General features: G+C 39.2%; 1 protein-coding gene across 12 annotated transcripts in view; it reads right to left on the bottom strand.

The window, feature by feature from the left end:
• Positions 1-16,452, bottom strand: part of PTPRK (protein tyrosine phosphatase receptor type K) — a 402,245-nt gene that overhangs the window by 306,323 nt on the left and 79,470 nt on the right. For all 12 annotated transcript variants that reach the window (XM_051612998.1, XM_051613001.1, XM_051613000.1 and 9 more), the window contains exon 2: positions 5,524-5,646. In XM_051612998.1, coding sequence (XP_051468958.1) covers positions 5,524-5,646 — 123 coding nt within the window. The remainder of the gene's footprint in view (positions 1-5,523; positions 5,647-16,452) is intronic.

The raw sequence follows: 16,452 nt of genomic DNA, 5'->3' as shown, positions 1-16,452 counted from the left end.
TCCCATGATTTGCAGCAAATGGTGGCACTCTGTTATGGGACACAGCAGACACTAAAAGCCATCAAGGAGTCCACAGAAGGTAAGATAAAGCTTACAGGAAAAACATTCATTCTTTGAGAACACCATGAATAAACACCATTTCTGGTTGAGGAAACTGCTAAAAGCCAAACAGCTGGAAACTGGGAGAACACTCAGGGTATGATCACCCCTCATTTGTCCTACCTCTGCATTCTTCCCTAGGCAACTGCTAATGGCTACTCTCAAAAGCAGCAGACCTTTAGCTTCATCTAGCATACTCGCTTTTAGGTGCTCTTAGAAACCTAATGTTGGACATCAGTTGTTTTCCAAGGTTTTAATAAGTAATCCAAAGGTTTTATAATGTAAGCTGTAGTTCAAGCTATTTACAACTTGATGTTTAAAGCTGTACACAAGCACCTGCCCTAAGTGTTTGCTGTATTTCAAAATTAATCACTATGTACTATATTTATTTTTCCCATAATGGAAGATAAGTGTTTTTTGCCTTTGCTAATAATTTCAGGAATACAGTGTAGGTCAGTATAAAGAGATTCTGAAGTTGCAACTAGCTATTCACAGGTAATTACACTTGCCTTACCAATAGTATTTACTACTGCTATACTTGCAATATCCTTTTCATTAGGCCAAGTTCTCACATTTTCATAGCACGCCAAGACATGTGCCATTAGGTCTTAAATTCTCCAATATTTATTCTTCTCCAAAGCACACCATCAAGTTAAAACCCTCCCTTGAATCAAAAGTAATACAAACGCAATTGTCAAACTTTGTGTGGGAGGAACAGAATTTCCAGCAGGACCAGAACCCTGGACTTCTACAGAGCAAACTTCGGCCTCCTCAACCAATTGTTAAGGGAAGTCCCATGGGACAGAGTGCTAGAAGGTAAAGGGGCTCAAGATAGCTGGACAATATTCAAGGACCACTTCTTGCAAGCACAGCATCAGTGTGTCCCAATGGGTAGAAAATCTAGTAAGGGAGCTAGGAGACCAGCGTGGTTAAAAAAGGAACTGCTGGGGAAACTCAAGTGGAAGAGGAAAATCTATAGATCATGGAAGGAGGGACTGGTCACTTGGGAGGAATATAGGAATGTTGTCAGGGAATGTAGGGAGGCAACTAGGAAAGCTAAGGCCTCCTTGGAACTTAACCTTGCAAGTTGGGTTAAGGACAGTAGAAAGGGCTTTTTCAAATACATAGCCAACAAAGCTAATTCCAGAGGCAATATAGGCCCACTGCTGAATGAGGTGGGTGCCCTGGTGACAGAGGATATGAAGAAGGCAGAGGTGCTGAATGCCTTCTTTGCCTCTGTCTTTACTCCTGCAGGCTTTTCCCATGAGCCCCAGATTCATATAACCCCAGAAGTACTCAAGATAGGTGAGAACATAGTAGATGAGGATTGGGTTAGGGATCAGTTGCATAATCTGGACATCCATAAATCGATGGGTCCGGATGAAATGCATCCAAGGGTGCTGAGGGAGCTGGCGGAGGTCATTGCTAGTCCACTCTCCATCATCTTCGGTAAGTCATGGGTAACTGGAGAGGTGCCTGAGGACTGGAGGATAGCAAACGTCACTCCAGTCTACAAGAAGGGCAAGAAGGAGGACCCGGGTAACTATAGACCGGTCAGCCTCACCTCCATCCCTGGAAAGGTAATGGAACAACTTGTCCTTGGCACTATCTCTAGACATATCAAGGAGATGGGGGTCATCAAGAGCAGTCAACATGGTTTTACCAAGGGTAAGTCATGTTTGACTAACCTCATAGCCTTCTATGAGGAAATTACTAGGTGGATAGATGATGGTAGAGCGGTAGATGTGGTCTATCTTGATTTCAGTAAAGCATTTGACACCGTCTCCCACAGCATCCTTGTAGATAAGTTGATCAAGAATGGGTTTGATGATCAGGCAGTGAGGTGGATCAAGAACTGGTTGAAAGGAAGAAGTCAGAGAGTTGTAGTCAATGGGGCAGAATCTAGTTGGAGGCCTGTGACTAGTGGAGTCCCTCAGGGGTCGGTACTGGGACCGGTGTTGTTCAATATCTTCATCAACGACCTGGATGAGGGCACAGAATGTACCCTCAGCAAGTTTGCTGATGACACCAAGCTGGGAGGAGTGGCTGACACACCAGAAGGCTGTGCTACCATTCAGAGAGACTTAGACAGGCTGGAGACTTGGGCGGGGAAAAACCTGATGAAGTTTAACAAGAGCAAGTGTAGAGTTTTGCATTTGGGGAAGAAAAACGCCATGCACCAGTACAGGTTGGGGGCTGACCTGCTGGAGAGCAGTGTAGGTGAAAGGGACCTGGGGGTCATGGTAGACAGGAGGATGACCATGAGTCAGCAGTGTGCCCTTGTGGCTAAGAAGGCCAATGGCATCCTGGGGTGTATTAGAAAGGGTGTGGTTAGTAGGTCAAGAGAGGTTCTCCTCCCCCTCTATTCTGCATTGGTGAGGCCACATCTGGAATATTGTGTCCAGTTCTGGGCCCCTCAGTTCAAGAAGGACAGGGAAGTGCTTGAAAGAGTCCAGCGCAGAGCCACAAAGATGATGAAGGGAGTGGAACATCTCCCTTATGAGGAAAGGCTGAGGGAGCTGGGTCTCTTTAGTTTGGAGAAAAGGAGACTGAGGGGGGACCTCATCAATGTTTACAAATATGTAAAGGGTGAGTGTCAAGACGATGGAGTTAAGCTTTTTTCGGTGATGACCAGTGATAGGACAAGGAGTAATGGATACAAGTTGGAGCATAGGAGGTTTAAGATGAATATCAGGAAAAATTTTTTTACTGCAAGAGTGACAGAGCACTGGAACAGGCTGCCCAGAGAGGTTGTGGAGTCTCCTTCGCTGGAGACATTCAAAACCCGCCTGGACGCCTTCCTGTGTGATGTACTCTAGGTGACCCTGCTCTGGCAGGGGGGTTGGACTAGATGATCTTTCGAGGTCCCTTCCAACCCCTAGGATTCTATGATTCTATGATTCTATGAAACTTTTCTCCTCATTTTTTACATGTCCTTTTCTCTCTCGATTTTTTTAGTAAGACTTTCTGAAGCTAATGAAGAATTAAACTTGACATTTGAAAACTGAGTTCAGTCCTTCATGCCTAGTGATTCTAGGTGAATCTGGTAGAGCTCTAAAAGCCATATATTCATCTTAGATTATTATGTTTTTACCATACTGGTAAACAGCTTCTCCTGAGACAAAGCGGGACTGCAATACATAGTCCCCTTACTAAGGCCAAGGCCAGGACGTTGTAAGAAAGGAGGGCTCCAAACACTACAAAAGGCATCCATGGAGAGAATGTCAACACATGCACTAAGGAACGTGGTGCCCAGCGGAAGGATTACAGAGCCTCAGAAGAAGAGACGGATAGAACAGTCCCTACCCTAGCACTTCTGTTTCTGCACTGCTCAGCTTTCTTGGGCACCCCCCCTTGTCTCCTCTCATTCTCTGACTGAGCAGGAAAAAAAGTGGGCTGCCTCACATGCCCAGGAGACCCCTGGCTTCTACACATCAGAAAACCTAGCATTTTTCAAAGTGAAAACAGCAGTGGTTTAATTTTACCTATACTTTCATTACTACATCTTATTCTACTTGGGTAACTTCACAAGCAGTGGACTGCTTTCTAAGCTACAGTTTCAACAGTAATCAGGCAGGGTCAGTAATGTTAAAAAAGCCCACAGCAGATGTTTGCACACAATTATTTTCCTCCTGCTTTGACTTGACCCTCTTGCTGCTCCACTTCCTGCAGAACAACCAGAGGAATTCAGTGCTCATTTTAGAACTGTTACATAGACTTAATTTAAAACTGTGTTCTTTCAAACGCAAAAGCATTGCAAACACAAAAGTATTTGGATACAGCATAGGTCTTCAGAATCTGAAGACTGAACTTCTTATGGGCAGCTCATCAGGTGAGACTACTCACTTTAGTCTTGATCACCAAAAAATCACACTTTTAAACAGTGATCCAAAAAGTTTAAGAATTCTAACCAGAGGAAGAAAATATTTTAAGATCTAATTATTTTATTTATCTGTTTTGGACTGTCTCTGAAGTATTCCTTTATTCTGCTAAGTTTTATTGAGCAGCCACAATTACACATACAGATGTGAAAAAATTACTTCTTCCAGAAGAGCCCATGTGATGCACTCAAAGGAAAAGGGCCTGTAGCAGAAACGAACAGAAATCAGGTGCCACAGTCAAAAGTGTGAAAATTGCCTAAGGACAACAGGTATGTTATTTGGGAGAAGCAAGAAGCAGCTATCTTGTCACAGAGATTCATTCAAAATTCAATTCTTCACATTGCTTTCTTCCTATACAAAGTGTGTCTGAAGCCTGAGAATACCAATTTTTATTTTTTTTTTTTCAAAACGGTGCTTCCATCACAATCAAATTGCTTCTACCACTTTAAGAAGCCACTTAAGACTCTGAAAAACACAAACTGAAAAGCAACTAACTTCTGCCTTTAGCCTAGGGGAGATAGTATTTTGAATTTGTTAATACAAGACCATCAGCATCATGAATGTCGAGGCTTCAGGGCTTCAATTTACTCTTCCATATACAAACTTGAAGCACCAAGCACTCAATTAAGTAAAGTGTGGATCCTGCTTAATTAACATATTTTGTAAGATATGGGGCACAGTAACAGCTGCTTATATCAGTGACTCCAAAGCACGGGGAAACCAGCAAACTAGCACTTAAGAAGTAAAATTACACATACTAACCACCATTAATAACACACAACAATATATAAAAAGGAGGGGAAGGAATGGTGCAGAGATTCGGTTACTTCTGTGTGGCAACATTTCCCACTCCTTCTCCACACATACCTCACTCCACAAAAACTTTTAGATGCAAACAAAATAGTCATGACCTTTTTTCCTCCTCTGCATGATTAATTACTTAATGTACCATTAATTGGAAAACGTAACTGAATTTCAAATGCTTTCATTTTCTCAGCATATCATGCTGTCTGGGAAGTGCCGATTAAGCTGTTCATCAAAGGTGAGCAGGCAAGGTCATGTAGGCTGTACCTCTTCAGTTATTCATTACCTGTCCTAAATAGTAATTAACAACGGCAATATTTCCATAAATCAAACCTTTTCTGATTACCTTCAGATGATGAGTGGTTGGGGGGAAGGGAGAGAAGGAATCAGTCTATGGGTTTTTGCATGTATCTTTTTTTTCACCATTAGTTCTACTGAATACCTGAATAATTCAATCGATACATTAACTGTCATTTACAATGCAGAATTTCAATACAAGTCAACAAGAACTCCACAGAGAATAAAGAAGAGGTTATGGCTTCCTTTCTCCATTCCCTATTCCCCTTAACTTTAAAGAGGGATTTGATCCAAGAAGGTTTCTCAATTACTATGATTGTTATATGTATTTAATTTTTTTTATTACCTCCATTATACATGTCAAACTGGAAGGCCATATTCAGTGAGGCTCAGTTTCTTAATAGAGAAACTTATCCCTTGAGTATATGAAAGAGGTGCTCACCTTGAGGCATCTCGGGTGGCAAATAGTGAGGCTCTTGAGCACTGACATGTACCCAGTCGAAGTCATCATACAAGTCTTGATGGTAGTCACAGGGTCCAGGACCATCATCAAATGTACATCCTCCTAGGGAAGAAACTTGCTATTAGCTTATTTAAAAGCAGAGCTCTTCCAACAGTCATGCAGAGGTGCTCCTCCCCAGGCACACAACAGCTTTGGAGCCCATGCAGCCTGTGCACCATTCACAGGCTTGCCAGCACAAAGCTAACAACCACAAGCAGCTCATCCCTCAGAGCTACGCTCCCTTTTTAAAATGTCAGTGCTTCACACAACCGATTTTGCTCAAAGGCACCTTCTCTCAGAGCAGGAGGTCACACACACAGGCTGAGTCAACGAGCTCAACTGAAACCTGGCCCAGTGTCTGCATGACAAAAAGCAAAAGGCTATCCAAAATCAGGAGGCAATGGAAAATAATGGACTAGGCTCAAAAAGTAAAGGTGTTAACAACTTCAATGCACTGAAAGCAGTCTGAACATCAATAAGAAGATAGGGTGCCCAGAAGAAAAGCAGTCATTCAAAATAATTAAAAATATTTAGAAATGAAATAATTGCTGCCAAATGAATTGGATAATCTTGTTTTATTAAACTAATCTAGCATAGCAGAACACAAATTAACGGAGCTTTTTCAGGGTCACACAAACAACAGATATAAAAAACTTACAACAAAAGTTGCAAGGAGAAGTGACAGGGAGAAAGAAGACAGGGAAGAATGTAAAAGATAGGAAAAACAAAACAAAACAAAAACCTGTGTAGCACAGTAACGGTCTGTCTCATTCAGCAAGATTTTTATTACATTTTTCACTCAAGGCAATTAAGTAGAGTGGGGAAAAACAAAACGTCATGGGAAGAGATTAAGTTTTGAAACAGAAGAAACAAAGGAATCAGAAGAGCCTGATTGAAGTAGACCATATATGCAAGACAATATAGACACCATAAGTGCAGTTCTGTAGCATCTGTTATCTCCATTCCTGGTACGTACTCCTAGAGTTTACTCCTCTCACTCAAAAATAAGAGGCAAGACCAGGAGACAGTGAAAGAGAAAACAACGCATTCATCTTTACTTAGGCAGCATTTTTTAATCCAAAAAGCAGTTATGTAAGCACACAAGAATTATATTATTAACAACTCCTGGGAATCAGGGGAGATACTTCCTGCATCCTCTCTGTCCTCAGTAGACACAGCACATCAATCCAATTACCAGCTGTTCTTAAAATTTTTCTTGTTAAGACACCTCTAGAATAACAAAAGCATTTGTGATAACCTCATTGCCCGATTTTTCAAATACAAAATATAGGATGAATACTGCAAGGTCCAAAGAACAAATAAAAGTTTCCTTATTAAGGTAAATTCTGGTGTCACCACATAACGAGTACCCGAAAGTCCATCAAAATGAACACCCTCCCATGCCTGCCAGGCTCTCACCAACCCATACTACACAAACAGGAGAACATGCTGCAGGTGGGAAAGGGGAAGAATGAGGACCATGAAGTGCTATGTCCAGTTCTGGGCTCCCCAGTCCAAGAAAGACAAAGAACTACTGGAAAGAGTCCAGCACAGGGCTACAAGGGTGATTAGGGGACTGAAGCACCTTTCTTACAAGGAAAGGCTGCAAGACCTGACTCTGTTTAGAATGGAGAAGAGAAGACAGAGGGGGATCTTAGCAATGCTTATTAAATATCTAAAGGCCGGTGTCAAGGGGATGGAGTCAGACATTTCAGTGATGCCCAGTGATGGGACATGGGGCAGCAAGCACAAACTTGTACACAAAAATTTCTATCTGAACATGAGGAAAAAGCTTTGTTACTCTGGCATTCAGCCAAAGTGCTGGAACAGGCTGTCCAGTAAGGAGTCTCCTTCTCTAGAGATATTCAAAACCCACCTGAACACAATCTTGTGCAACTTGCTCTCAGTGAACCTACTTTAGCAGGGACCTTGGACTAAATCATCTCCAGAAGTCCCTTCCAACCCCTACCATTCTGTCATTCTATGAGCTAGTCTGTGCCATTTCTGTCCTCTGTACAAGGTGTACATGGCCTGGGACTGGCCAGAGAGTAAGGAAAGGAGGACAGGGCATGTATGTCATCAAATTGAAGGTAAAAATATTTTTTTTACCTACCCAAAATGAGAGTATTCAAATGTCACATAACAGGTACAGAGTTTGCAAAAACACTGTTCATATTTGGGGAAAGGGAAGTCACTTTTACTAACTTACATCAGAAAAGCTAGACTGTGTCCCAAAGTGCGATTACATTTCATCTGCAGTAAGAGACAACTTAAATAATTCCCACAGTTCTGCATAAATATTTGTAATTTTGAATAAATTAAAAAACAACGTAAGTTTTAGCTAATTCTGTTGTTCATAGGACCACTTGTTAACAAGTACCTTGGCTGGCAAGGACAATACCGGGAGAGAAAGAAACCTTTACACTGTAGCAAAATTCCTGCTTAAATCCTTGTACCATAAAACCTTAAAACTTCATATTCAGCACTATGTTAGCAAAACCTTCTCAAATGCTACCCTGTGACAACATAAGCACAACAATAACAAAACCCTAACATTTCATAATAGTACTAAGTTGGTTACTACATCAGTGTCACTGTCAAAGACTGCAAGGTGCTTTTTTCTATATCAAAGAAACATTTATGCCTTTAAAAGTCGAACTCCAATGCTCTATTAGCACCAAGAGACTTTTCCAATTAACATCTATCATGATAAAGCCAGAAAGGCTTTGAACATAAATCTTGGTCTTTGATTTAACTTACAGTACACTGCTATGATCACTCTACAACAAAAATGTACATTTTCTTCGACATTTAATTGATAAATGAATAGCAGTTTCCCTTAAAGGGAAGCAATCACTGTCTGCTGTCCCAGCACCAAAATGACATATGGCTTTGAAGCACATGCCTGCAGGGCAGCCATTACCCTTTTTAATGGTTTAAGTGCCCTCAGTATATAAATTTAAACTACCAATGAATCTTGTAGACTCATTTGGAAGATGAATGTCCCTAATCGCTTGCTTTTGTGCCCACTATTAATTTTAGTTATCAGGGTTCTGATTAGCAAAAACAATGTGCATGTTAATACTCAGCAAGCAACCCAAACCTCCTTCTGCGTAGCACATCACTGCTGCATCCACAGAACAAAAAAATGTCCACTTACCACATGCACATGAACTAAGTTTATCAGGACAGATTATCAAGCTATTACAAAATCTACCCTATTACCTAAACCAATGGCTTTCTCTCATGAAGTAAATCTCCTTCTCTTACCAACAGGTTGTGACATTTCAAGACAAGTAAAGAAAAAGCCAATATTGAAGTGATTTATCCTCTACAAGAAGACAGACATTTAAAACCCCCTGCAAGCCCACTCCTTATGACTCACAGCATGAGCAAAGTTGGATCTCCCTTTCTCTGTTTTAACAGTCAACTGCCTGCACGCTATTCAGTAACTCCAGGTACAAAGAGACAAACCTAGCGTAACATGCTGTGTGGAAAACACAAGAAGAGAAGATAGGTGGGGGAAACCTGCAGTAATTTATTGGTTATTTCCAGTTATTTGATCAAAACAATACACATTTTTAATCAATCTTTAACAAAATGAGAAAACACATCTGACAGAAGTACACCATAGGTCAGGACTTGCTGGTACCCTAACTCAGCTACTGGGCCACTCCCCACAATGATGTGACAGCACTGTTCAGGGAAGAAGGTGGCTCAGTGAATTCTTAGCAGCTTCCAGAGAGGTTCAGCAGCTGAACTCAAATACATACTTGCATTTTCTGTCCACCATTTTGCCAAGAAGCTGCTAACATCCTATAAATTACAAGTTAGAAATCTCCAACTCAGCCATTTGTCACCTCCCTCGCAACTCAATAAAAAGGTACTTCACTACCAGCCACTGTCCCATTATGTATCACCAACATGCCACAAACAGGGATTTGTTCACCTCTGCTCTGTCTCCCAGATGGAAGCACAAAGCACTGACAATTCAAATGCTCTTGGACATTGCAGCACCTAAATCCACATTTACCTTAGATTTCTAATATCACGCTTCAGAAAGAGGCAGCAGTAGCGATGAAAGCAATACATCAAACTGGTCTGACCTCAGCAGCCTAATACGGCCTGGGGAGTGGTAAGCAAGGTAGCCAGCATTTCCTCCCTTCAAACAATGCTGCCATCAGGACATGGCCCAGAAGGGCCACACAGGGACAAGCAGTATGCTCTGCTGAGAGGCAATAGCACAGCCAGAACTTACTACACCTGTGGCAGCAGCCACCACATAAGCCTCCACAATTAATTTAACAGAAAAAATCAGGTAGTCCATCAGAAACAAATACCCTATCAACAACTGGGATCTTAAATTAGGGAGAGAGAAGGAATCTTAAAGTCTGGATGTTGTTTATTTTGCTAAACTGTATCTGGGAAACATTTCATAGAATCACAGAATCTGTTGGGCTAGAAGGTACCTTTATAGGTCATCTAGGCCAGCCCCGCTAGACCTTTCTTACTACATCAGGTTGCTCAGAGCCTCATCAAGCCTGACCTTGACTGTTTCCAGGGATGGGGCCTCCACTACCTCTGTGGGCAACCTGTTTGAGTGCTTCACCACTCTCACAGTAAAGAACTTCTTCCTGATATCCAATCTAAATCTACCCTGCTCTAGTTTAAGGCCACTGCCCTTCGTCTTATTGCTACATGCCCTTGTAAACAGTCCCTCCCCATCTTTCCTGTAGGCCCTCTTCATGTACTGGAAAGCAACTATAAGGTCCTCCTGGAGCCTTCTCCTCTCCAGGCTGAACAATGCCCACTCTCTCAGCCTGTCTTTGTAGGAATTTACATTCCACAGAAACCAAGCAAATCAACCATGTACTGTTTCCATTATCTTTTCCCATAAGCTTCACATAGTTAAACGTCATCTTACACACACCTAAGAACTCTCAGAGAGTCCCCTTCAACACCCTTCTAAAAGATGTGATAAATCATGCGAGCCACAAAAATGTCCTGATTACATGTCCATTTTCATTTATAAAAGATAATGAATCCTAAATGTTCATTATAAAAAGAAAGCTATGAATACTCCACATTGAACTCTTAGAAAAGAAATTAAAGCTCCACTAAGTAACAAGGTCATTAAGATTGACCTAAATTTAATCTTAATATAATCTTAAAAGCCCCAAAATTAATCTACATTTAATAAAGATCATATAGTCAAGGTTTACACATCACCTATAAAAAGGTACTTATATATGCTGGAATTAAATGACAAACTATATATATTTTTAATATGTTACCATATTTTCTTAGCAGCAACACTCTACTGAGATTGCTCTGTGGTTTTTATTTTTCCTACATTCTTTCATATCAACCCAGGAAAAGAGCTGAACTGTTTTCTCCTCCACCAGGTTTAAATATAAGCAAGGTATGGACTAAGAGAACCATGTGTCAGTGACTCCCACTGATAAATGGATGTCCACTACAAATTTAAAGTGGCCTCCCAGCTCATCAGCTCAGGACAGAAAGAAAAACTGATTCAGACTTTGAACTCATTATCTTTATCTAAAAAAATCCAGTGTTCTCACTACACTTCCTAGAGATTGTATAATTTTTACTATCTAGAATAGAAACAGTCAGTTGCACACCAATATTACATTAAATTTAAGATACCCATAACATTTATTATGAATGACATTATAGGGATGCTGTACTGGAGATCTATTGACTTCTAAATAAAAGAAACTATTCCCACATATCACCTAGGAGTACTGTATGCCAGTTTTCATATTTAATCAGACCCTAACAGCTTCAGTGCCCTTTAAAATATACTCATAAATGTGATAGCAAAAAAACAATTAAAAATATTCAGAAAACTAATAAATTGTGATAAATACATATTGATAAAAATATCTGATGAAAAATAATACACAGTTACTGATTTATAACATGCTTTATATCTTTATAAAAAAAAACAGCCTTTAATATCGGGGTAGAAGAGAATGCTGGCATTCACTTTTCTAAACCCAAAAAGAGTATGTTTCATTGTCATATGACACATTTTCTACAGAAATATAGAAAAAAGGGTATAACAGTATATGCAACAGCAGGAACAAGGCGCTTAAAAATAAGTATAACGTAACAGTATCTGCTGGAACGCCCAAGTACATTCTTATAAAAATCTGGCACTAAGTTTCAGAAACTAATAATAGAAAGCAATGAAACAAATTTAAGGCACAGGTGGAAATGGAAGTATCTGATTTAGTTTCCAAAACAAAAAAGTGTTCATTATCAGCTCTTTCTATGAACTACTGGCATTGCAAAGGATGTCTTTCAACCACAGAACAACATGTATGGAAGGACAGTCAAAATAACATATCTTTACTCTTTATTTCTGAGATCTGTTCTTGTATCCAACTACTTCTGGCATTATGCAAAATATACAAGTAACATCTTAAACTTCATACTCCTCCATTTTAAAGAGTTGGCTATAAGCCCAGAAATTTAACCAATGAGAACAAGCAGATCACCAAGACAAGAGAAAAAAAAAAAAAAAAAAAAAATTCTAGTATGTACTACACGCACAAAGTAAACTTTTTTCATCAAAACTTTTCCCTTACACACAGCTCTGGTACCAGTAGTTTCCCTAAGACTCATATATACAAAGGTGTCACACCAGGAATGAAATACTCTTTTCTCATCCAGCTCAAATGACTAGTTGGAACAATCTGCTCCTTTTATGCAACAGCATGCTTTTATTTTTTGCCACCACCTGCTGTAAAAGCATAATGACTAGCTCTAAATCTATCAAAGCAGATAGCTCCATTCTAAGAACTCAGTACAAAATTATGTTTATCTGGGACATCAGGTAAAAATCCCGTGAAAATTTAATTTTTTTCCTCACATTGACTGGTGAATTCGAAGCTTGAAATAAATAAATATACTATAGCAAGCCTCTTGTCAGTCATATATTCAGGAACAGGTTCTGCTTTTAAAATCGCCTACAAACCACATTAATTTATCTGTTTCTTTTGCATCATGCCTTAAAGCACAGGATGCTTCCATCTTTATTGCTATTACTAGCATTTTAAAACACATTGTTTGCAGAGCATTCAGATAGCTATTATGAATATACTATGAATTGCTGTTAATGCAGTTCAAGAATAATTTTTTATGACTTATGTTAAAATGCTTATGTTTAGTATTACCTACTGAAGTATAACTCAGAAGTAATCTTAATTAACCATGGCATCGAAAAAGGCAGAAGGTCGGACGCACTATTTAAAAAACAAAAAACTGAAAACAGCAACACAGAAAATGACAGGTTCTCCTTTATTATAGGGAGAAGTCATACTAAATACTGAGAATATTTATCTACTTTGCAGTGGTATCTTATTTTGTAGTACTAGAATTCATTGCACAAAACATGACTGATTAAAGTCAGAGCAATAAAAATCAAGTAACGTCAACTACCGACAAATGCTTTTCAGAAATTTTCTCACCTTGTTACCACTATCAGTATTTTTTATCATCCTCTCAGCTTATTAACTTGAACATGGAACTCCAGTTCTCATCCAAAAACAGCACTAGAGTGTAAACACCAACAACTTAGTAGGAAATATGGACAACTATTCCTAATTTAGCATTTCTTTATTTTCATTGTAGAACTTTCTTTGGTGCTGTTGTAACAGTCAACTAATCTAAATAACCATATAAATATAAACATTTCAGAAAAGGAGGTGGATAAAACTACTCCTAAACCATTACATGGTATAAATCACCTTTGATCTTAAAGGTCTTTTCCAACTAAAATGACTCTATGATATTAAAAATTAATCCCATCCTTCAATAGCAGTGAAGTAGTACCATAACCAATACAAGCAAAAAAAGACTAAAGAGATCATAACCAAGTCCCATCTATGCATTTTTCCTTCCATTTTTTATCTGTTTTCCATGTTACTAATTAATAAAATGTAGCAGCTTATCTTAGAAAGAAAAGATGGGAACTTGAAAAGTATTGGATACAAATTACCAAGAATGTAGAAAGTCTCATGTTGACATCCTTTCCTGTCATCGGCAGGGAAGGATCTCACTATTAATCACAGCATTTATCCTAATTCCAGAATCCTGGGAGAGCATAAAGATTCAAAATTAGATGTGGTCTATCTGGCCACACCATTTGCTAGATTCCTTTTAGTAAATTAGGTTCCTTCCCACTATACCAGGACTGGAAAAGGCTGCTTCATCTCCAGTTTCAAAAGCTTCATACCGACAGGCAACAAGACATCTTTCCATGCTTCACCAGCAGTGAACAGGACAGAAGAAGGAAACAGAGGAAAGGATGAGAAGATCAGGTTTTATTACACTATCTGTCCTTCAGTTTCCAGACTAAGCAAAATCTAATCTAAACAAAACCGTCTTCAAATTTCCTCCTGTGCTCCAAGGAAAGGGAGGTTTTCTGTTCCTCATTGAGGAGGCAACAACCAGTAGCTGTGAAGAGTCACAGTTGCTTAATGTCTTTTTCATGTTTTCTTCATCCTTCCTTGGCATGGGCAAGGCAGAGAACAAACAGCCCCACATATGCAGATCACTTTATATAAATTAAACTATTCAGACAATTTCCAATTCAGTTCACAAGATTCTTCCAAAACCATGAAGAGGTTCAACAGTTTCATGAAGTTATGAACAGATCTTCATTAGTACACAAGAGCCAACATCCACAAAACACCAAAGCTATTTCATATTTCAGCTCATAGGCTCTAAGCTTTAGTATTCCTCCAGTGCACTGAGTAGATTTCTGACCAACTCTACTGGTGACAAGGAGTTACACTATTTGAATGCAAACAACTGGGGAGTGAGAGGTAGAACTGTGCGTTTGAAACGAATTAGTATTTTCATGACTACACCAACAGTAACCAAAATAATAGCAAGCAAATTCTGTGACAAACTGAGAGCTCTAAAATGAAATTAATACATTCTATTATTTATGGAAGTGTGGTCTTACAACACTTTTTCCGAACATAACATCTTTTTCCAAAAAAATGTTAGGTCTTATTTCTAGTAAATTTTACATAGATCTCTGGCATTTCTCCTGAATGTCCTCACAAAATGCTGTTAAAAGTTAATGGATAAGAATGTGACTAAACTCAGCAGGAAGACAGAATGAAGACAGCCCTACATCCATTATGTTCAATCACAGAATATTCTATAGACTCAGAGTGCTAGGTTATTTTGTAACCTACTCTCCAAGGAAATAATAATAATAATAATAATAATAATAATAATAATAATAATAATAATAATAATAATAATAATAATAATAATAATAATAATAAAGCTGAAACAAGGACTTTGGAGAAAAAAGTTCATAGCTATACTTTTATCTTTACTAATCACATCAGCAATTCAAACATGAAAGCAGGCCTAACAACTACGCTAGCCACTCTGTTATGACTTTGTCAGTTTAACCATAAAACTACATGATGGGAAAAAATAAAAATAGAAATTTTGCTCTAAAAAACATGTATTTTGACATCAGGCATCAAATTTTTTTTCAACAGACAAAAATGTGAGTTTCCAGTGGGACAGTGGGAACAACGACTCAAAAATAAAAAGGAATCTCATTTGAGGACAACAAATGATCACAGGTTACAACAGCATCAGTGCAGAAGGCAGACAAACCAATAAGGAAATGATGGAAGGGTGCATAAGCTATACAGACTAAACTATAAATGGAGCTCAAGAAATGGGAGAGCAAAGAGCTCAAAAGCAATAGGTGGCCAACATGAAAGCTGAGGACTTCCTAAAGGGAGGTGAGCAGAAGGCTGTGCATAAAATTTTAAACAGTCATGCAAAAAAGAATATCAAATTAAAAGCAAGGAAATGGGACGAGCACTGATGTAGAAAATGACAGGAGCTGTTACAAAAGGTCATTTCTGAAACCACAAAAGGAGATCAGTCCATGAAGGTAGAGAGATGATTGAAGAGCTGGGTCATAGTATAAATCCGGAGCTACAGGAGCATGACAAGAACCTCTTAGGAGAGATCTTTCAAGAAACAACATCAAGGTACATGAAGAAATTAAGCTAGTGGTGAATCACAGAACTCATGCACATGAATGAGAGAGGGAATGTGAAATATTGAGACAGAAAATATATCTTCATATGCACAGGCACTGCTAAACTAAAAGCCAAATCCTTATGCATCAGAAGTGCAGTTACTGCTCTAGCTTTTCATTTTATAGTAAGAAAGTAGTCATAAACATTTTAATATATGGCATATTTTTTCATGCAATCCAGCAACACTCTCATGAAAAGGAGGCTAGAGAGGAGAAAAATGTAAATGCATTTTGGGGTTTCTATCCTTATAGGAAACAGTCAAGCCCCCCAATTTAGAGAAAGACCTGCTGAGATACAGACCAGGAAGTAACATATTTCAGATGTGCTGGCCCCCAATTTACACAATCAGACAACAGCTCAGGTTCAAAGGAACCTCTGGAGTTCACCTGGTCCTACCCCTCTGCTCAAGCAAGGCCACCTATATACAGTTGCCCAGAACCATGTCAAGACTGATTTTGAGTATCTCCAAGGATGGAGACTCCACAGCCTCTTTGGGCAACCTGTGCCAGTGTTCAGTCACCCTCACAGTAAAACAAACAAACAAACAAAACTGTTTCCTGATGTTCAGAGGGACCCTCCCTTTTTGGGAGACAGTGACAAAAGACTTAATGATGTCTAAGCAGATGAAATTTGTTGCTTTACTTCATGTGCCTGGAAGTTGTCTCAAGGATTAAGTGTTCCATCAGCTTCTCAGGATAGAGGTGAGACTGATTGGCCTGTTATTCCGTGGCTTCTCCTTGCCTAATCTATTATTAAA

The sequence above is a fragment of the Apus apus genome, chromosome 3, assembly GCF_020740795.1.
Source record: "Apus apus isolate bApuApu2 chromosome 3, bApuApu2.pri.cur, whole genome shotgun sequence".
Classification (NCBI taxonomy): domain Eukaryota; kingdom Metazoa; phylum Chordata; class Aves; order Apodiformes; family Apodidae; genus Apus; species Apus apus.
Note: the sequence above shows the minus strand (reverse complement) of the source record. Positions and strands in the feature narration are given on the sequence as shown.